Genomic DNA, 21786 nt, shown 5'->3' on the forward strand with positions numbered 1-21786 from the left:
GCCAACCAATTTAGACGGAAGAGGCCCGGGAGGCTAGGGCCAGGACGAGGGAGATGTGAGTCTCAAAAGCCGACCGGCTCCTCGGCGGAGATGCGTTGCGTCTCTCCGCCGCCGAAGCCGTCGTCGCTGACGGGTTCCGAGGGCTTCCGGTTTGGAAAATGGAGGAGCGTCTGATGCAGAGAAGCCGAGTGTTCGAGCAAAGGTCGCAAAGAAGCGCCATTTTTCATCTATTCTTCTTCTTCTTCTTCGTTCCATTCCTCTAATTTAACTAATTTTCAATATCGACGGCGTGTTTCATTATTTGGGGTCCATATTTCTTAAATCATATGTCCTTTCAAACCAGAAAAAAAAACTCACTGGATCATCAAGAAAGTTCCGATTCAATTGGACTCAGCTTGCTAACCAATAAAAACATGAGCTGCTAGCCAAATAGATATGGAGCCAATTATTTTCATTAGTACCTTGATTTGTTTTTTCTTTTTTTTTGAGGTTGAGGTTTGCTTTGGTGTTTCCTAAAATTTTTGTAGGAATTTGTGCTGAATGAATGATCCAAGTTTCTCTTATGGCACTCATGGAATTCCTAAATATAAGGAAAAAAATACTATCATCCAAGAAAAATCCTAAAATTATAGATATGATAATATTTGCAGCTTTTGAGAGTTATAGTTGAATATTAGATGATTTAATTTTTTTAAACAAACTGGCCCTTCATCTTCCTTGTAGATCCACTCCACCTCCAGTTAGGTAAAGGCTACCCATCCTACAATGTCGGTGGAAAGCCGACAGTGTAGGATCCCACTACATATCCTACAATGATGTGCATATTCTTTTCTTTGTAAAAATGGGACCCCACTTCATATTTTGGGATAATTATATGGTATCAAAATCGCTCTCTCCTTTATATATATCTCAAATCTCCCCCCAAATCTATTGAGATCTAGATTAGACAATAGAGTTTTCATATTGAAGATTCGAGCCACTGAATGTAATTTACTATCTCTAAATTACTTATATATAAATAATCATATAATTTGAAAACTATTAACCTATGCATTAAATGGTCATATATATATATATATATATATATATATATATATATATATATTGTTTCACATATTAAAATTATACAAGTTTTTAACCACCGGATGAATAAAATAAAAGTCTCCTTTTTTTTTGTATATAAATAGTTTAGAGATGATATATCATATTCAATGGTTTAGATTATTGATGTAGAATTCCATGATCCAATCTGAACAATATATATACTATATATACATACATATATATAATGTACGTATGTATATATGTATATATGAGAGATGACTAAGTATAGTACCTGCTAGATGTATCGTGCACTGCATCAATTATATTGAGTTGGGCGGGAACCGGTTACATGGGGGCTAAATTAGGATGTTTAGGATGGCTTGGTTTACCGCCAAGAAAAGAAAAATTATTTCACCTAGAAAAGGACACCTAGAAGGTGTCAGCAATTTGTATATTTGAGAAAAACTAATTATCAGCGGGATTGATATGAAATCAAAAGAAATAAGTACAAACATCTTCAAACGAATCAAACCTAGAAAGAAAACTAATTCATCATCGATAGAAGCCCGGCTACAACTGAAAACATAGAAACGACAAGGAGCACAAGAGATAAAGAGAGGAATAAAACAACCCGAGATAACTTACCGCTGGATGATGGCTTTGGGGAAGGGAGGACCGACAAGTCATCTGCATCATGGGAATAGAGAGCTGTGAGGATGATCCACGCTTGCCTTGTCGCTATAAAGGGAGGACGAAATATGGAGGATGCCTGTGATGGGTTTCCAAGGGTAGCAGTCTATCTTCAGAATCTCGAGGGTCACGACAGGCAATTTCCTTGAGCCCAGGAACATGTTCGAGTCCATAAACTAGTACGTTGTGAGACAAACCGCTCCACAACCCTCCATTAAATCTCATAGCAAGTCTCCGGAGATTAGGCATTGCTCCTTGTTCGAATGTCAATGATTTCATGGATTTAGGTCCTCCAAGAACAAGGATTCTGAGACTTGGGAATCCTTCCCCGGCAAAACACAAGTCCCGTCCAGCATGGGAATTATATCTCAGTTCGAGATTAACCAAATTGGGTAGATTTTGAAGGTCTTTTATGTCGCCATCCTCCAATTCAGTGCCATGTAGTCTAATCTCAGTCACATCTTTCAGGGAAGCAACCCAACTAGGCAACTTTTTCAGAGGCCCCGATAGTGCCAGCTTTTGAAGTTGCAGTGGAGGAGGGGATACAGACTCCAGGCAAGGAAACTGGTCTAGTAGGTCCGTCACTTTTATTTTCAAAGAGCGGAGGCAGCTGTTCAACTTTGCAAGAGATGCAGACAAACGCTGCATCTCCGCCGAGGAGATGTGTGATGCTTTCACGGGTGCGACTACCATCAGGCTTAAGTGTCTGAGTTGAGTCAGCTCCCCTAGCTCCTCTATCATCTGGCCTCGGCCTGCTGAACAGACCACGTCTCCCAGTGCTTGCAGGGCTTTCAGATTCGCGATTCCTCCGTTGGGCAAATGGAGAGGCGATCCCCGAAGTTGACGTAGTCTTTGGAGCCCGGTGATACTCGTGAGTTGCACTCGAGGTCTGACGTTGAGTGTTTCTAGCTCGTGAAGATTTCCCCAAGACTCGGGGAGCGCATGACGTTGCAGCAAATAAATACTCACATACCTCAAGCTAACTAATGTCCCTATCCACTCGAGATGTCCACCGTGCAACCATATTTTGTCCAGATCCAAAATCCTCAAAAGCCTCAATCGATCAGGAACTAATGGAAATCCGAAATATGCAAACACGGTTATTGATCGGACATGAGATAAATCTGTGCCTTCGAGATGGCTCCATGTATGGGCAGATAGACGCCTAATCTTTTGTTCCGACGTCAATGATGCTGTGCCGCGCTCGCCGAGAAGAGAAACTAAATTTTGCTCCCTTGACTTCGAAACTATGACTTCGAGCATCACATCATGGACTTGACAACTCTTCACCTTCCCATCCCAGCTGACCTTGGATGGTTGAATCATACTCCTATTGATGAACTCATCAAAATATCGCTCCGCAACCTCCTCTGCACTAATGTCATGAATGCCTCTTGCAAACCCTTCAGCCACCCATAGTTCCACCACATGCCTGCGCTTGATCTCGTAGTCCTCTGGATATTTACTGAGATACAAGAAGCAAGACCTGAGGTCGTAAGGCAAGTCGTTGTAGCTGAGGTTCAGTATTTGCTTCACTCTCTCGAGGTCAGGATTGGTTTCCAGCTCGAATCGAAGGCCATCATGCACTCTCCGCCATTCCTCCCTCGTCTTGTTGGGCTTGCTTGCTAGCAGACCAGCTATAGTAACGATGGCTAGTGGTAGCCCCCCACATTTCTTGAGAATAGCATCAGACAATTCCTCGAGGTCTAGAGGGCAACCTTCCTTGGAGTTCTTGAACACTCTGTTGCTGAACAAATCCCAGGACTGTTCATGTGAGAGAGGTTGGTGATTGTAGACATGACCACCGTGGAAGGTAGAGCGACAGGTGTTTGCTACTGTTTCTTTCCGAGTAGTTACCACGACCCTACTACCATTTTCGCTATCAGCTAATGCAGGCGTGATGTTTTCCCATACATTCGTGTCCCATATATCATCAAAAACGATCAGATACCTCTTGTCCTCAAGGTGGTCTTTGAGCTTTTCAATCAGTTGCACAGGCGTGAGCGGGTCCGTTTCCTGTCCAGGAATATTTTGGAGCTCATGAATCATGTCTCTCAGAAGATCCTTGATATGGAATTTGGATACGGTGATCCAAGCACAAAATTGGAAAAGTTGGCCGAGCTTCAGACTCTCGTAGACCTTCCTAACGAGAGTGGTCTTGCCCAGCCCACCCATGCCGACCACCGCAGTCACACTGAGCTGAGGCTCATTCTCTGTGGTCAACCACTGAATTAGCGTTTCTTTGGGCTTGTCTATACCGACCAGCTCCGCTTCCTTGACAAAGAGAGCGGGCAATCGAGGATCCAGTGGAGCAGGGATGGTGGCGACTCCTTGGGTGGTCTCGCTGATATTATAGGTCAACCTCATCTGGGTGGCACGCTCAACTCCAGATTTGATATCCTGGATCTGATTAGCTATCCGATGGCGTGCCTTCAAAGTGCGCAGGAAGCGCATACAACGTTGCAGGGCACCTGCAAAAGTTCGGGAGTAAACCCACTCAGAAGTTTCAAACAAGATTCATATATATCCAACTTGCTCAAAAATAAAAATTTCAAAGAAGATCCAAGTTTGTCTTTTCTTGATGGAATTCAATTTGGGCTCGGATCCATAACATGTCAGTCTACCATGCATCTATCTACTCTGAATGTACCGAAGGTCTTTAATCCATAAAGAAGAAACAGAAATTCCATATTAATTTCTTTTGATGGAGGTTTTGGAACTTGTGGAAATTCCATCTTTCTGATGGATGTCCTCTTTGTGGCAGCACCTCTGAGGCAGCCAACCATTGGTTCATAAGGTGCCAGTTTTCAAAAAGCATCCGGTTCTCCATTAAAACGCAACAGTCGCAACTGAAGCTGAAAGGTTCGCCGACAAGTCTGCACGATCTTTGTACAAAATAGAGGATCAAGAACCATCAACCAGTGTATGGAAGGGCAGGGGATCAACTTTTAGCAGCTATTTGTTCGGAAATTTGGAGAGGAACGTAACTCACGGATATTTCAAAAAGGTCTAGTTCAATTCATGCAACTTTTTTAAGGGCATTAAGTAGATTCCACACTCGGGAGTGCCTTTGCACCAGCAAAGCAGAGGAGCATGAGAAGCTTTGGAGGAGTTTTGTTTCTTTGGCACCTACTATGTAACAAGCCTCAATTCTTCCATCTCTCTTGTAAATTCTCTTTTACTATTTTGTAAATATTTTCTGCTTGGAATGAAAACTGGGGGAAGCTCCTGCAACCTCCATTTTTATCAAAAAAAAAAAAAGAGAGAAACTTCTGGAAATTTTGAGATGGACTCTATGGGTAAGTTCCAGGAGTTTGGGCTCCTTACAGAGGATTTGGATCCTAAAGAAGTGTTATACTACACAGGCCACCCAGAGAGAGGAGACCCACATGGGAATATCCAAAAGAACTGGATCTCTTGTGAGAAGAGTAGCTGTGGGTTTGAACCTTACATAGGTAGGGCTCTCCCACAGAAAAGCCAGCTATTTCAGATTTTGAAAAGATAACGAAATTGGAGTTCGGTAATCAGGATCAATCTTCTTTATCTTAAAAATTGGATTAAGCTCAATTTAGAAGAAAGATTTTGGGCGGTGGGAATCACAATTTTTAATGCTGTATACTGGTTTTGCGTGGTTCCATCTAGGCCAAGTTTATCCCAATCCTTCTTTGGTACAAAAAAAAGGAAGAAGTTTGGTACAGAATAAGTCTTTGGTCCTCAATCAAAAACAATTATGTCTTAAAAAGTCACCAGCGGGATCAAAATAGATGGGACATGGAAAATATTTGGTCTGTTTCGCAGATTCTCAAAACCAATAGGCCATCATATCACGGATTCTGAAAATATTTGGTCTGTTTCAGTTGGGCATCATTTAGAGTTATACCTGCAAGGCCGGGCGCAGTCGGCTGGCTGAGATGAAACATGAACTCATCGATGCAATCTTCTGCATCGTAGGCCAATTCCTGCACTTGTTTCGCCCAGGTCCTTGCAACCGAGTTAGCGTCCTGCCTCTCCTCAGCACGCCTTAGGTAAGCCTTCATAATATTCAGCTGATATTTGATGTACTGCATGTCATCCCGAACTCCTAGCAGCGCTCCCAGCTCATTGATGGCGGCGGTTGACAGCTTCTCCACAACGGCGCCCACCACCTCCTCTGCCATACCTCCTCTCTCTCTCTCTCTCTCTCTGTCTCTCTCTCTGATGCACGCACAAGGAGCTTGGAAGGAGGTTGTTCCACCACCTATGCAATAGAACTCTTTTAGGTCATTGCCATGCTCGTAATCTTTTTGAATGGTTCTTCCGAGTCTTTGGCTGTGACCTGGAAGCTTATCACCAAGTCCATGAGGCGGTGTCTCCCAGCTAGCACAGATCAAATCATCCATAGACGAGGTCCGATGCCGCGTCAGCTGGTGGCGGCCCCACAATGTGGAGAGAGAGAAACAGGACTGTTGAAATCCTGGCGCTGTGAAGGTTTCTTGGTGGGACACAGATAGACTAAAATTTTTAGGTGGGGGTGGGAAGGAGAGATGCTTTCCGCACACTTTTTGTGCTTGCTGGGATGATAATTAAACATTGCATGCGTTGCACCTACGTCATGAAATGCATCATCACCTTATCTAACTAATGGTTTGCTCGGTTTCTAATATAGAAAAGGTAAAAAATGCTTAGGAGTCTGATCAAAGTTTTTTTTTTTTTTTCCCTTTTGATAAATGAGCGCCGCACACTATACGAGCCAGGTGCACCCAGAACAATCCGAAACAAGTATTTGAAGCAAAGCGACGAGACAACCTCAATTCTCTCTAGAAGAAAACCTTCCGACTAGTGCACGGCAAAGGATGCAATCTAGTTGGCAACTTTATTCACCTTCCGAAACACTACTAAAAAACATGCGTATAGTGACGGAAAATTAGTGACGGCCCATTATCAGTCACTATTTGTGACGGATTAGTGATAGACAGAAATTTGGTCACCGTGGCGTAAAAATAGTGACCGACCAGTCACAAAATATGCGGGTAGGGTGGGCGCCAAAACTTAGTGACTATCATAGTGACGGAATATCTGTCACAAAACTGGTAAACGAAATTGCAACGAGACAGTGACAAATTCACCCGTCACAAAAATTGCAACCCAAATGTTTATAAATTTTTAAAAGATTATTTTTGATAGTGACGGATTATTGACAGAAATTTTCGTCACCAAATTTAATTTCTAATTCCAAAAATATTTAAAATAATATTTTTGAGTAATTATAAATAAAAAAAGATAAAAGATAAAAGGAGGAAATCTAAGTGCCGCGCTTAATTTCTAATCCCCCCCCGACCCGCCCGCCCGGTGCCAACACCAAAATTCTAATCCCCCTAAACCCTAGCCCCTGCAGCCGCCCCTCAACCCCCCCACACCCCCCCCGGGCGATCCCTAACCCTTCCTCCTCCCCCCCAACCCAAATCCAACAAATCCCTAACCGGAAGGCTGTCCACGGCAGGGATGACCGTCCGGATTTCCTAACCCCTTCTCCTCCTCCTTACGCCGACGAGAGCTACCTGATCTTCTTCGAGTCTCCTCGAATACGGATTCTCGCTTCGAGAGCTCACGTCCGAGGCCAGCATCGCGGGATTTCGTTCTGTATCTCTCGTGAAATGCTCGAGATCGGGGCGGTCTTTCTGATAAGATCTCTTCGCCTCGGATTTTTGATGAAATGCTTGTGATATTGCTTGAGGTACCTGTGCTTGTCCCTTTGTTACTAATTTTATATTTTTTTCTGGGTGATTTCGGTGTCTGGTTCATATAAAATGGTGGAACGTAAGCTTAATTTATTGGGGTTTTTTTTTCTTGTGATGCGATTTGTGGATATACAGCAGAGATTTGGATGATTATGTGGTTTTTGATGTAATGGGGTAATTTTTTGGTTGAAGAAAAAGGTCTCCGCCACTTCCAGGAGGCTGCAATTTGTGGATATACAACAGAGATTTTTGTTTAGCGCTATAGTTCATACTTCTAGGGTTTTCCGCCCTCATGATTTGTTCTTTATTTGTTTGTTTTTCTTTTGATTTTGTGCACATGTGTTGATTCCGATACCAAAACCTCCTGGTTTCACTGGTGCCGATCCTTACAAGATGTAAGTCTAATTGAATGTTCGTGTTTTTCTTAATTTGTCTAACATGTCATTTGAATATGCTTCTCTTTAGTCAATTTACTGTATCTGTGTAAGAATTGATGGCTGTATAATTTTCTCTCTTTAAAATTGATTCTAAACATTTCATTGCTTTGTTGGAAAAATAATCTCAGCACAAGATAGATAAGCCCTGAATCATGTAAAACATATATCTAACAGCATCATGTACATCAATGAAACTTAATTTCTTTTTCTTCCAGATAGGCTACATTTGGGTATTTAAAGTTATTTACATAGGAGCTAGACTCTCTTCTATGAAATAAAATATATTGATTCTGTCGATTCATTTAGCTATAAATTTCCCTCACAGGCAAATTCAATCTTTGTTATTGATCTTCTTACTGGTATACAGATGTACTCATTTTAATTTAATTTTTAGATCTTCCAGAAGTTTGCTAAATTATATAACAATGCCTTTGAGAAAATCAAGATCGAGTGCTGTTGAGAAAGCCTTGTCTCCTGAAGAACAGCAAGCAAAGGTAAACATACTCATTTTAACCAACTAAATGCTTCTATTTATGCCTCTTAAGTTTTATGCATGACATCTTCATTCCGAATTTTGGTTATCACTTGAAGCATCTTATAGTGTTCACTTGAAAAGCATCCTATAGTTTTCACTTGAAGAGCATCTTAAGCTCCTTTCTTTTTTTGAGCAAGCATGTTAAGATCTTTATGGAATATTATGTCTCACAACATTGTTAAGGGGTTCCTGTTGTATCATGCTTATCATATATAGGTAATGTTGATGCCTTTTCCAAGCAGATAAATGAAGTTCGAAGGATGATTGGTCCATTGTCGGAAGCAATGCCAGACTTCTGTTCAGATGCTTCAATATCAAGGTACCTCCGGTCAAGAAACTGGAATGCAGAAAAGGCAAGTAAAATGCTGAAAGAGACTGTGAAATGGAGATTGAAATACAAGCCAGAAGCCATTCGCTGGGTATGGGTAGAGTTCTTTATGTTCTTGAAGAACTGTAGTTTAACACAAGTTGGTCACTGACCAATCAAATTATTTCTGAATTTTAACTCCTCACAAATCTAAGAAGAGGCTAGATTTATTAAAACATTAAATCAAAAAGACACAATGACCATTTGCCCACATTTGGCAAGAGCGAAACAAAAATTGACAGAACGCAAAGATTAAGTGATCTACCTCATTCATTTAGTTTATTAGTGTGCCATCATTCAACTGTAAGAAGGAAGAATCTGCATCAAATTTTTATATCTCCAAAGCCCTTATTTTGAAAGAAAGTGCAGATAAGTTGCTATTTATCAACTGCATAGAATTTTTAGAGTCCACTCATTCTTGATATTTTGGTAAAGCCTACATGATTACAAGTTTGTTTGTAGCTTTCTGTTTCTAGATGTAATTTCTTGTTGATTACTAGGAAGATGTTGCCCATGAAGCTGCTACTGGAAAGATTTACCGGGCTGATTACTTTGACAAATATGGAAGATCTGTTCTTGTTATGAGGCCTGGATTTCAGGTGGGAGGGAAATATAAGAGAAAATTATGAATATTTAATATATTTCTTCATCATCTGACTCTCAGGTTTCTGCATGACATGAAAGCCATATTGTGACTTTTTGCTTTTAATTTTGTATACGTGGTGGTTTTCTCCTTGAAAAAAGAATGAATGAAAAAACAAAGCCGTGTGGGCCACGTTCATTAGCGTTTCATCGTTCGAGTGTTACTCTATAATTGTACCAGTAGGTTGTGGTGATAATTTTCAAAAACAAAAGTTCTGAACTGGTGGACCAAAATTTTTCCTGTGTCTTTCATTTTTGGGATTATAGGTCTTGATCGCATGTTATGTTTCAACAAGAAGGAACATGTCAGAGATAACGACCTTTTATATATTACTGTCTTAGGGATTGGGAACCATTTAGTGAGATTATCAGGCTTGTAATTGTTGGTTCTTTTGTTTTGTTTTGTTTTTCCAGTTCCAGTTTTGTAATTTCAACCTACTTATATTAATTCAAAAGGTTTCACTATTTTTGTCTTCCCATCTTCTTTTTTTTCTGGTGCTGCAGAAGGAAGGGAAGCTCTCGTCAACTGAGTCTACAGTGAGGAAGGCAGAGGATGTGGTGAGCAGCATGCTGGCCAAGGGTTTTGTCCTGAGCAAGGATGCCCTCAAGAGAGCAATCCTAGGATAGGTCTTTGCATTCCTAGGAGGAATGAAATCTCTGTTATGACATACTTTTTATACTTTGATTTTGATGGATTTAGGACATGTTGATGCCTATTTTGAATGATATGTTAAAAAACTTTTGCGTAATGTTGAATGCCTTTACTATTAATGATATTATTATTATTATTATTATGAGCCAATCAATGTACCAAATGTACCAGGTTATTGGAATGTGATCAGTGACTAAATTTGGTTACTGAATTGTTTACCAAGTATTGTGACGAGCAGCCATAAATTTAGTGACATAATTTTGGTTACTAAAAAATGATTCTACTCGGTGAGTTGTGATAAATTAGTGACGGTAACCTTGTCACTGGATCAATGACGGAATTAATAACAAATTTAGTGACAAAATTTGTGACAATGTCTGTGACGACTAAATTTGTCACTAAAGGTTGTGACAGATCAGTGACCACATTTGTGACCGAATTCTGTGACAAAATCAGTGACCAAGTTACCTTCGTCACTAACTCAATGACTGGTTAGTGACGGAAAATACATAATTTCTTAAATATTTAATTTTTGGATTTGTAATGGTTTAGTGACGTTGATTCTGTCACGGAGTTTAGTGACGGGAATCGGCGCCGTCACTGAGAATTTAGTGACGCGTGTTTTTATAACCAATTCAGTGACGGAAACTCCGGTCACAAATTCCGTATTAGTGACCGGAAACATGGTATAGTGACGGGAATTTCCGTCACTATACGCGTGTTTTCTGGTAGTGAAAGATGCGCATGGCTCGTAAAGCGTCAAGCTCCCTCGAAATCCCACATATGTTCTGCAGCAATGGGTGTAGCTCGTTAGTGCTGTGTTGTCTCTGGATTCAGTCAATTATCATAGCTAAGTCGCCTTCCAGGTAAATGCTACATGCGCCCAACGCGCGCCTTACATGGATGAGGCCTTCTTAAGCTGCTCTTAGCTCTACTCCGATGACAGACTCCTCGAAGGTGCATCGGCCTCTGCTACGAATATGGATTCATGGTCTCTGATCGCAAAGCCCACTTTCTCTATGTTACCACGATCTAAGACATTGCCATTGAAATTTACCTTGAGGAAGTTAGGTGGTGAAGGCTTCGGGAAATTCGATAGTCATCTTGGCCGCTATATAAGCTGAACGGAAGCCTCAGATATTCCTAGTCGCCTTAGACACTGCCGCTGCAATGATGCTGGATACTTCAGCAACCTAAAATAGAGCTCTGTCCATTATTATTCTCGAATGCACACATCTATGCTTAAAGATTCGGCCATTTCTATCTAACCAGATATAGTAAACCATACAGGCGCACCTTATAGTCCATTTTGCTGTGTCGGGCCTCCGCGATGTCTGGTGCACAGGGCCGGTTCAATCCTTAGATGACTGAGGCGGTCGTCTAAGGCCTCGGCTTAAAAAAAAGGCTCCAGCTCATTGAGTCTCTAGTGTGGCAATGCACAATGTGTTCGACAGCCTATAGGACTTGAAGGAATTGGTAATGGGTTTATTATCTCTTGCTGTCTAGGCGTTGGGTAGCCTCATATGCAATTTTATTTCCTCGGCGATAGAGGTTCTTCTGAGGCTTCTCCCCCCTCATCCACGGAAGCCACCGCAAACTGAGAACCACACCAACAGGAAGGGCACGGGAAGATGAAAGGTAAGTTTTTTTTTTTTTTTTGGGAGAAGACGCTAACCCTCCCACGTGAAGAGGCTTGGCCCGGGCCGTTCTGACGTTGTTGGTCGGTGAAAATCGGAAGAATCTATGATGAACAGTAAAAAAAATTGGGAGAGGCAGAGAAAAAAAATCAAGCATACAAATTTTACGTGATTCAGCAATGTATCTACGTCCACAAAAGTAAAACAAATGTAATTTTACTATCTCCAAAAATAACAAGAGTTACAGAATATTTATAGTTAAATCCTAGCTCCATACCCCCAACCCCTATCAGCATTCTTGATAAAATAAAATATTAGATAATTATCTTGAAGATAAATAGATGCCATCGCTTCACTCCATTCCGTTAGAATTCCGGTGTACCACTCAAATGAGAATATCAGTGTATCACTCAATATGAGCTACTTATTCTAACATAGAGAAAAATAAAAGTGGTTTGAATTTTTCAAAAACATAAACACTTTTATTAAGGGAAGAAGATTCAACTATTATCTTTTGCTCTCTTTTTTTATTTTTTTATTTGTTGATGACAGGTTCTGCTCGTAAACGTACTGAGCAAGCAGGGCGACAAATATCAAACCCTATGCTGCAACTTTTCTCCATTCTACCTCAGGAGTAGTGGCAACAGCATTTCCAATTGTGACATGCAGCAATGACATGAGCACAAATATTTCTCTGGATTGTCGATCCTGCCCTCTTCTTTGTAACTTCTCCAATCTTTTGTGCTTCAAATTTAGCTTCTTCTTTTCCTTGAGGTGCCTTTTCCCATAGGTTCTTGAAGGACAAGCCTTCATTTCGGTCCTGCTTGATCTGATCCTCAAACCCTCTTATTCATTTCAATATCTTGTTTGTTAATTTCTGCAGTCCCTTCAAAAGCTTGCTTCAGATTCTCCAGGTTTGCCATGATCTGCTACATCAGAAGAACTGTTGTTATTTGGAGGAGAGATTTTGCAAAATAGCAAATGTTGTCATGTATTGTAAAAGTAAAAGCTTCATATAAGTTACAAGCAGACCCCTGGCACTGGCTTCGTCAAGCTCTTCGAGACTGCTCTTTGCAATTTTGTTGAAGTCAGCACTGGCATCCTCTGCAAACTAAGTCATATATGTTTGCAATTAAAATTTTTCAAAATTAAAACTAATAAAATTTTATTTACAGTCAACTATATCAAAAAAAAATTAAATGAATTAGCTATATTATCCATTGAAAATAGTATTTAATGAATTTTGAGTAAAAAATTTGATTAGTAAATTTAGATATCAAAAAGCTAGATAAATTATTTTTAAATAAATTTTTAAAAATATTTATATTTATTATTTTTTATTGTTAAAAAAATTTAGTAAGTTTTTTTAAAATCTTCCGGCCGTGCTGCTGCAGCAAGCGTAGGAAATCCTCAACTCTACAGTCCTCGCCCAAATTTTCTCTCGGATGAGTGTGAGATCCAAAACTCCGAATATGGCGTTCGTTGGCATGAGATATTTTTTTCTAGGACCACATGTGTTATTTTATGCGATTGGTGGCAGATTGGCTAACAACGGACGGCATTCCGACTTCTAAAGCAAGCCCAGAAACGAACTGGAAGCAGTCTCGGGTGGGACCACCACGTGATGTAGAAATTGCTGGTCTTGACTTTGTCGTACATATTTTCATACAATAAATACTAGGTGGGTGAGCCTCCCTGTCCATCAGAAGATAGAAAAAAAATTAGAGCAGGTGTACCATAATTTGGTGTCGGTAGAGGCACATCTTTTGGAGTTAAATCGTACCGTGCCCACCTACCTCCCTGTTTGAATTTTAGATGGCCAGGAATAAATTGGCGATTTTGGGGTTTTGAAAGTAATAATCGATCCAGGCATGTTTGATTCGCCGCCGAAATTAGAACACTAAGGTTACCGAATCACGTTTAGTTCGTTTTATCTAATAATTGAATCAGAACTCAAATAAGTTGAAATGGGAACCAGAATAACTATATTTTTTGGATATATCCGGTATGTAATCAGAATTTCAATGGTAGTCATAATAAAATTTAAATAATAGAGAATATTAAAAAAAATTCTTTTCTGAATTAGAATGGAATAAATTTTTGCCAACCAAATAATTGAAATACATGTCACTAACTTTTATTTCTATTTTAGAGTCTAACTTTTTTTTAATTAAATATGCCTTATGAGGTAGAGATGTGTAATGTCCGGGCCCAGAACCTACTAGGCCCAATAAGAAATAGGCCCAGTTAAGGGTTTGGGCCCAAATTTTACTGTGGGCAGTACTATTATAATGGTTATTATAATGGTTAAAAAAAAAAAAAAAACAAAGGGATAAGACCGACAGGGAAGGATTACCTCACCCCCTGCTGGCAGCCGATGCCGGCGCGCCGGAGACAGGGGGGCGGCGGCCAGTCCCGGAGTATGGAGGAAAGGAGAGGATGGGACCTCTCAGAGGGGGGTTTCATCCTCTAAACAAATTATTTAAGCCTCTGCCGGCAACCCCAAGTGACAGACCCCCTAGAATACTGAACGAGAGAGTGAGAGAGCCGAAGCCTTGGAGCCGAAGGCAAAGGAGCCTGAAGCTCCAAGAGGAAGGAGGGACTACCAGGGGGAGGTACTGCCCGACTGCAACCGGCCAAGGTAAGGAGCATTAGGGTAGGGTTTAACAGAAGAAAAGAAACCCCTCTGTGGGGTGCTCTCCCCCTCTGTGTCAACAGTGAAACAGAGGGGAGGAGGCCGGCACAGGAGAGGGAGAAAAACCCACAAGCCCCGGGTCGGGCTGGACTCACAGGGCCGCCAGCCCCGGCCGGACCACCACCTCTTCTCCGGCAAGAGGTGGTGGTGCCGGAAGGAAGGACCAAGGAAAAGAAAAATAAGAAAAGAGGAAGAGGGGACTCACCGGGGAGACGTCGCGTGCGGCGGCAGCCGGCTTCGGCTGCGAACGGCGCTGACACGGGCGTCGGCCGCGGGCCAGCCGAGGATGCCGCCGGCACGGGCGTCGGCTGCAGGCCGGCCGAGGGCACCGCCGGCCATGGCCAACCTCTCCCGAACTCACTGCCTCCCCTCGCAGGAGAAGAAAGGGGGAAAGAAAAGAGGGATCGGGAGAGAAGGAAGGAAAAAGAGGAGGAGAGGAAGCTCTGGGAAGAAGAGGGAACGGGGACTCACCGATTCGACGTAGCGTGCGGTGGCCACCGGCTTCGGCCGCGAGCGCCGCCGGCACGAGCCTCGGCCGCAGGCCGGCCGAGGATGCGGACGTCGAGCGTCGTCCGCGAGCGCGGCCGAGGGCGCCGCGGGCTTCGGCCGCGGGTGACGGCCGAGGGCACCGCCGGCCGTGGCATGACCCCAAGCTCGGCCTCTCCCAAGCCGCTGCCTCTTCTTCCTTGAGATGGGAAGGGGAGGAGGTTAGAGTGGAAAGAGGGTTCGGGAGAGCCTTCGAGAGAAGCTTCGGGAAGGAGAAGAAAAGAAGAAAAAGAAAAGAAAAAGGAGAAGAGAAGAAAAGGAAAGAAAGAAAAAAAAAAAAGAGAAAGAAAAAAAGAAAGAAAAGAAAAGGAAAAGAAAAGGAAGAGAAAAGAAAAGAAAAGAAAAAAAAAAGGGGGAGAAGAAAAGAGACCCTTAACGGGTCCGACCTAACGAGACGGATCGGGGTTCGGGTCCGAAACCCGTTAAGCCCAATAATAAGAAATTGATTTAGCCAATTGAACCTGAACCCGAGCCTAATTAAATTGAGCTAAGTCTGGACGAGCCCAAACTGCAAATTGGGTCAAATCCGAACCGAATTAAGCCCAAATTGATTTGGGTCCGAACCCAATTAAATTGAGTTAGTTCCAGCAGACCCAATCTGGTTTTAAATCGAACCCCAAAGGCTTCAAATTGGACTTGGGCTAAATCCTTGGATGGGATCCAAGCAAGTAAGTTCATAATATGATGAACTAAGAGATTTTATAATAAATAAATGGGGAATAATGTAATCCCTATTATGTTGTTTTAGGTGATTAAGGATTTGTCACCTGGACTTGAGCAATTTGGAAAGCGAATTGAAGTAAGTAATCTGTCTTAATCTTATCGTAGATCTTGTATTACGTTTTATAAGATGAACCAGTGTTTTTCATACAATTTGAATTGTATGCATGATTAGTGAAGAAAGTAAGTAACTTGTTTTAATCTTGTTGTGAATCATGTATGTAAGTAGCCTGCCCTAATCTTTATGGATCATACATGAAATTTAACATGTTATGCATGTACTGTAGGCTAAGAACGATATGTGTATCTGACATGCTCTAGTTACACAAGATATGATGATATATGCTTTATATTCCGTTATGCCTACAAAATACTGGGATTACATTACATGCTAAGATATGAGTTATGAAATATGAACATGGGTGGTACATGTCAGTCACATAATTCATAGTTGTGCACATATTATGTTTTCATAGCTCTTGTGATACATGCAAAATGAATTGAATTCCATATTATGATTTTTATTAGCATGAGTGTAAAGAATGATAATGATTTGCTCTAGCGGCATATTGCTTGTAAAGGGGTACCTAAGAACTCCTATTGCTACGGGCCGAATGCAACTGAGCCGGCCTTACCAGTGGCCGATAATGACTGAGCCAGCCCCGCCAGTGGCCGACTAATAACTGAGCAGGCCCCGCCAGTGACCAATAATGAATTCGCCGTAGCATCTATGAGGTACTACCTATACGAAGCATTATTTACTCTTAAGAGCTACTGACCCAATGTAACTGAGCCGGCCTTGCCAGTGGCCGAGAATGACTGAGCCAGCCCCGCCAGTGGCCGCCTAATAACTGAGCCGGTCTCGCCAGTGGCCAAGAATGACTTCGCAGTAGCATTTAAGAGCACGACCATGGCATGCCGGGGGCACGGTTTCATATGCATACTTTATGAAAATGATATTTGAAGCATGATCATGAGGCTCGTTTCAGAGCCTGGGTATATGAGGCGGGTGCTTCCAAATCCTGCAGATGTGTTTTTGGAGAGAAGCATAATCGGTGAGGGGTGAAGGACGCTTGCGTGAAGCCCCGGAACCGGCCAACATCTGGCAGGGGAGCCCCGTGTTTCCCCCTCATGTGGGCCCGATAGTCACGTGCCCTGCGCAGGCGGGCCGTGACATTTATGAACGTGCTTGGCCAAAGCATACATTGTTTTACAACGGGTTTTTGAATATATTCTTATGAAATGTTGTATTTTGCTATAACCGCTATCTCCTTTAAATTGCATACCTATTATGCCATGATGATGATTAGATAAATATGCATGTCAGCTTCTCAAACCCTGCATAAACATGGTTACCGTTATGTTCGATCCGGTAAGATTATGTATGATTACTTACTGAGCCGTGTAGCTCATATCCGTTCATTTACTTTTTCTTTCAGATCCTTACCACTGATAGCTGCCAGAGACACGTTAATTTGGTATCAGGGCTTCTTTCCTTTGGGGTAAAATAAGTATACTTTTGTGTACATAAACTACATAGAAGCTCTGTATTTGGGTACTGACCAGCATGTTGTACTAAGAATGCTTTCATATGAAAAAAAAATTTGGTTGGTTTGACTACCCTGTTACCCAGGTATGAGGCTGCGTGCTATTGTGGGCGGTAGTCGGCAATAGCACGGCCGTGTCACGGATCCGGGTCCGGGGCGTGACAGATGAGTTGGATGAAAACCATTTGGCCGTGTTAATTATCTTGTAATTGTTTAAGGGCTCAAGCGTATATGTCGTGAGAAATGAAATTATAAAAAAATCATGAATAAAATGTCTTCCAGCAAATACAAATGGTCACGCAGCACCTATCAGTAACTATATAAAATCCTTAGATGCTTGCGGTGCAATGTAGTTTGCTAAAAGTTTAACCTTTAAGGATTTATAATTAAGATTTAATGGCTCATATGTGCTATGGCATCGCTGGATTTACAATTAAGTTTAACCTTCCATTTGGATTAGGGAGGATTGGCTCGTTATTTCATGATGATCTTTTGGCTTCTGTTCAGTCTCTCTATAACAACGGCTACAATTAAGTTAGCATGATTTTTTTTTGAAAAAAAAAGATAAGAAAACTAGTTTACTAATCATGTTTCGTAAAGGCCCGCTTGGGCTCGGTCTATTTGACCAGCCCAAGCTCGTCCCAAAAGGGGAGCGAATCGTGTTTGCCTTGCGTACCAGCTGAAAAAGACTCCTGGTAGTTTTCGGACGAGATTAGAAGTCCTAGGGTCGCGGGGATCCTAGGAATCCTCTGTAAACGACATATATTCCCCTCTATAGTCCACCTCAGGCCTTTTTTTTGTTGAAGTTCGCGGATGCTCGTACTGTGCTCGTCGGAAATCGGGGTCGCCGACACCTCCGGAGTCAAGGTAATAGTATAATTTTCTTTCCCTTTCCTTATTTTTCTTTCCATGACCCAAAACACGGTCGCCGACTGCGAAATCGACTGAAAATCAATTGGAATAAGGATCCCCTATTTTGCCTCCTTTTCCTTCTTTTCGACTACCTCGCCGCCAATGTTCGTCGCTGAGGGCCTCGACTCCTTGCATCAGCCTTGGTCCAAAGCCAGACCCTAAGCCTTCGATGAGCAGGCTGGGATCTGAGAATGACCGAGCCAATAAATTTCCTTTTCAACCCTATTTTGGGGTTGAATTCGGCCGATCGACAGCTATTGCCGTGTACTCCCCAGCACCCCCCACCCTCTCAAGCTACTACCTCACTCAACCACGACCATGACAACCATCGATCGACCCTCTATCTTTCCCTATTTACGTAGAAAGAAGAAGAAAGAAAGAAGAGAAAAAGAGGAGGAAAGAGAGATCATCCCTCTCTTCTTTCTCTCTCATATCCCTCTTTCTGTCTCTCCGAGAAGACCCATGGATTGATGAACCGAGTCCTATCTCCCTATCCTATGGACCTAAGTTGAGCCCCTAAAAAGGGTTTTGATTTACCTTGGTGCCCGGATAGCCTGCCAAACTGGTCACTCCGGCCTTATTAAAATGCCTATGAAATCCACTTTTGATGAACCCTATCGAATGATCTTGGCCCTAATCGAGCCCGTACCCCATAATTCATTGATTGAGTTGCTTAAACTTGACCTGACCAGGCCACCATAAGTCTGACCAACTGCCACCTTTTCTTGTTATTTGATACTATTAAAGTTATCGAATAGAAATTAATTTTACTTTTAATATCTTTAAATAGGTTTAATAAATTCCTCTAGTGAAGTTTGAAGGTCTAAGATGAAAAAAGTATGTAACCCTAGCACTCCTTATTAGTTTTCAAACTTTCACATATTTTCTATGCTTATGATATTAAATATTGATGATATCGTATTTTCTTAAAATTAGGGATCAAGCATATGATATTAAGAAACTCATGATTTATTATGAAATAATAGTCTATAAATATTTTAATATTAGTTACTTGTTTATGAACTATGAACCCCATATTTATGAAAATAGTATTTTTGTCATGAAAAAAATAATTTCATAATTATTCTACTGTTAAACGCTTATTTATGGAATATGAACTTTATAAAGCTATTTAGTATTTTATTCATATATGATTAAAAAATATAATTTAAGAAATATGACTTAAGAAAAGAACTATGACAAAAGATCTAAAAGTGGGATAGATCGACATTCGAAGCTAGTTACATATGGCCTTACCAATGAGTAATAGTAGTTAGCATACGACCCTACGAGCAGGTAATAGTAGTTGGCATACGACCCTACCAATGGATAATAGTAGTTGGCATTTTGTCGATTATAGCCTTGTCATGAGTATAACAGTGACCTTAACATTTAGTCTAAGAAAAGTAATTTAATCAATGATATGGTTAAATAATAACTGATTTATAATTTATTTATGCTACACATTTGGAACTATGTTTACAACATATTGATGATTTATGCATGCATGATTGATTTTATGACTTACTATATCATATAATATTATAAAATGTTTCATCTTGCAATAATTATTATTTTTTTATATGATGCATCAATTTATGAAAAAAATTATGCTTGATTCGATAAGATAGTGAAAGATTTACTTACTGACTTGCGTCGCTCACATATCTTTATTTTATTTTTTTTTTCTCCAGACGAATTGATTCGATAGGAATGAAAGATGGTCTAGGCTTGGAGTTTGCGCTAGCAAGCTTGGTGATTTTATAGAGAAATTTTAGTATTTTAATTGACTACGAATTTTGTTGCTTAATAGATTTTCTGAATATTGAAGATTATGGTTTGATATTTATGTTTGCATTTAGATATTTTGAACCAATATTAGTTTTATTTAACGAATGCTGAAATTGAACTTTTAATTATTATATTTTGCTAGAATGGATTTGGAAGCTAAATATAATGGTTGGCTTCATGTTATCATGGGTTGTACCCCTCAAATCTCAATAGTATGGCCATGCTATGTCTTGGATTTGGGGCGTGGCATGTTTAGTATATTTCGGGCACCAATTAAAAGCTAGAACCATATGATATAATGTTCATTGACACAAATATTAATATATTTTTTTGTAAGGATATATGAACTAGATATAGCTTACAATAGAGATCATTGGATATTTAATTCTAGCAGCTATAAGTTAAATATGTCACAACTGTGTATTTATAAGTTTTTGCTTTGTAAAGCTTTTTAAACTAGCATATTTATTTATTTTAATGGGACAGATTTTGAGCCTTTTAACTATGATATCTACATCGCCAAGCACTTTCTAAACATGCCTTGTCATTTGGATCAGACATTGCATACATTTTAAAGAAAAAAAATCTTGTTTAATCAATTGCATGGTAAAACTAATTTTTAGAAAGATACATGGTTAATTTATTTAGGCAACAATATAGAAATTTAACATGATAATGCTAATGATTTCAAAAGTTACTGTACATTCCACTTCTAGCAAAGAAAATTCTGGAAATTTGCAAAATTTAATATTCTTCAAACTTGTTTAGAAAAATTTGTGAACAATTAAATATCAGATTAGGGACTTATCTACAATTTTTTCTAAAACGCATCTAGAAATAAGTAATGAACTGGTAGGTAGATAAAGGTGCGCTTGGAGTTCTTTGCATTTTTTCTTCGACAATACATAATGCTTATTAAAATTTTGTACTAAGTTTTATTCCTGTGGTTTTGATCTACCAAGGTTCAATTTCGAGTGGGGGACCGTCTCCTCAACCTTCTTCTCCCTCTTTTTTCTGCAATCAGAACACTAATGCCCTCGTATCTCCAATCACAAAAAGATTGAGCAATGGATCCCATCGAAATTGGAAGTACTCAGCTTTATTTTTGGTGAATGAAGGAGACAAAGTCTAAACCAAAAGTAGGTAACAAAAGAAGAAAATAAAATATAGCACAACTGGGCGGTAGGAAGTCATGGTTGAACGGTAATATCCGATCTCCAGGAGACAGAAGCCAAATGAAGAGGTACATGGAGCTGAAACACTTCAGCCAAGATTGGCTGCCAGAAATAAAACATGAGTTGCATCGAAGAAAAGAAATAAGAGAAAAGAACCCACTGCATAAGTTGTTGGAGAACATAACAAGTATTGCAGAAAATCTGGAAAGAGAAACCCATCAAAAAAGGAGGAACCATAACCACAATAATGAAGATAGTAGAAGAACCTGTATAGGAAATGAGAGCTAAATGTAGGTCTTTGGATAACACACCTGTTTCTGATTATATCTATTAAAAAAAGGACACAAGAAACTATTTACATATTATAAAAGAGTTGAAATAAGGATGAATTTATATCTTCTGGAACCCTTGAAATAAGATGAGAAAGCTATGGCACAACTATCATAATCTAAGCTACATTAAATGCATCAGCTGGGGGCTTTGGTCTAACCAATAGGTGGAAATTTATGCAGCCCCTCTAGATCTCAGAGAATGCTTTTAAATTTTTTTATAAATAAGTTATCAAACAATGGTTTTTTGGAACTTTAAATGACTAAAGATGCATCATAGAATATTTTTGGTTTTATGAACTAGATTCATATAGCTGAGATTTTCTCTCCAATTAAGAGTACGTTTGGAT

General features: G+C 40.4%; 2 protein-coding genes across 2 annotated transcripts; one reads left to right on the top strand and one right to left on the bottom strand.

Annotated features, from left to right (window-relative positions):
- Positions 1-1344: 1344 nt before the first annotated feature.
- Positions 1345-6075, bottom strand: LOC103705927 (disease resistance protein RPM1-like). The gene is made up of 2 exons (XM_039133321.1): positions 5615-6075; positions 1345-4205 (listed from the first exon to the last, which is right to left on the bottom strand). Exons 1-2 carry the CDS (start codon positions 5889-5891, stop codon positions 1783-1785), a joined length of 2700 nt encoding a protein of 899 aa, XP_038989249.1. The 5' UTR covers positions 5892-6075; the 3' UTR covers positions 1345-1782.
- Positions 6076-8226: 2151 nt separating this feature from the next.
- Positions 8227-10059, top strand: LOC120113118 (phosphatidylinositol transfer protein 3-like). Its single transcript, XM_039133925.1, has 4 exons — positions 8227-8382; positions 8666-8842; positions 9291-9389; positions 9937-10059. Exons 1-4 carry the CDS (start codon positions 8314-8316, stop codon positions 10057-10059), a joined length of 468 nt encoding a protein of 155 aa, XP_038989853.1. The 5' UTR covers positions 8227-8313.
- The last annotated feature ends 11727 nt before the right edge of the window (positions 10060-21786 follow it).

The sequence above is a fragment of the Phoenix dactylifera genome, chromosome 14 (genome assembly GCF_009389715.1).
Source record: "Phoenix dactylifera cultivar Barhee BC4 chromosome 14, palm_55x_up_171113_PBpolish2nd_filt_p, whole genome shotgun sequence".
NCBI classification, from domain to species: domain Eukaryota; kingdom Viridiplantae; phylum Streptophyta; class Magnoliopsida; order Arecales; family Arecaceae; genus Phoenix; species Phoenix dactylifera.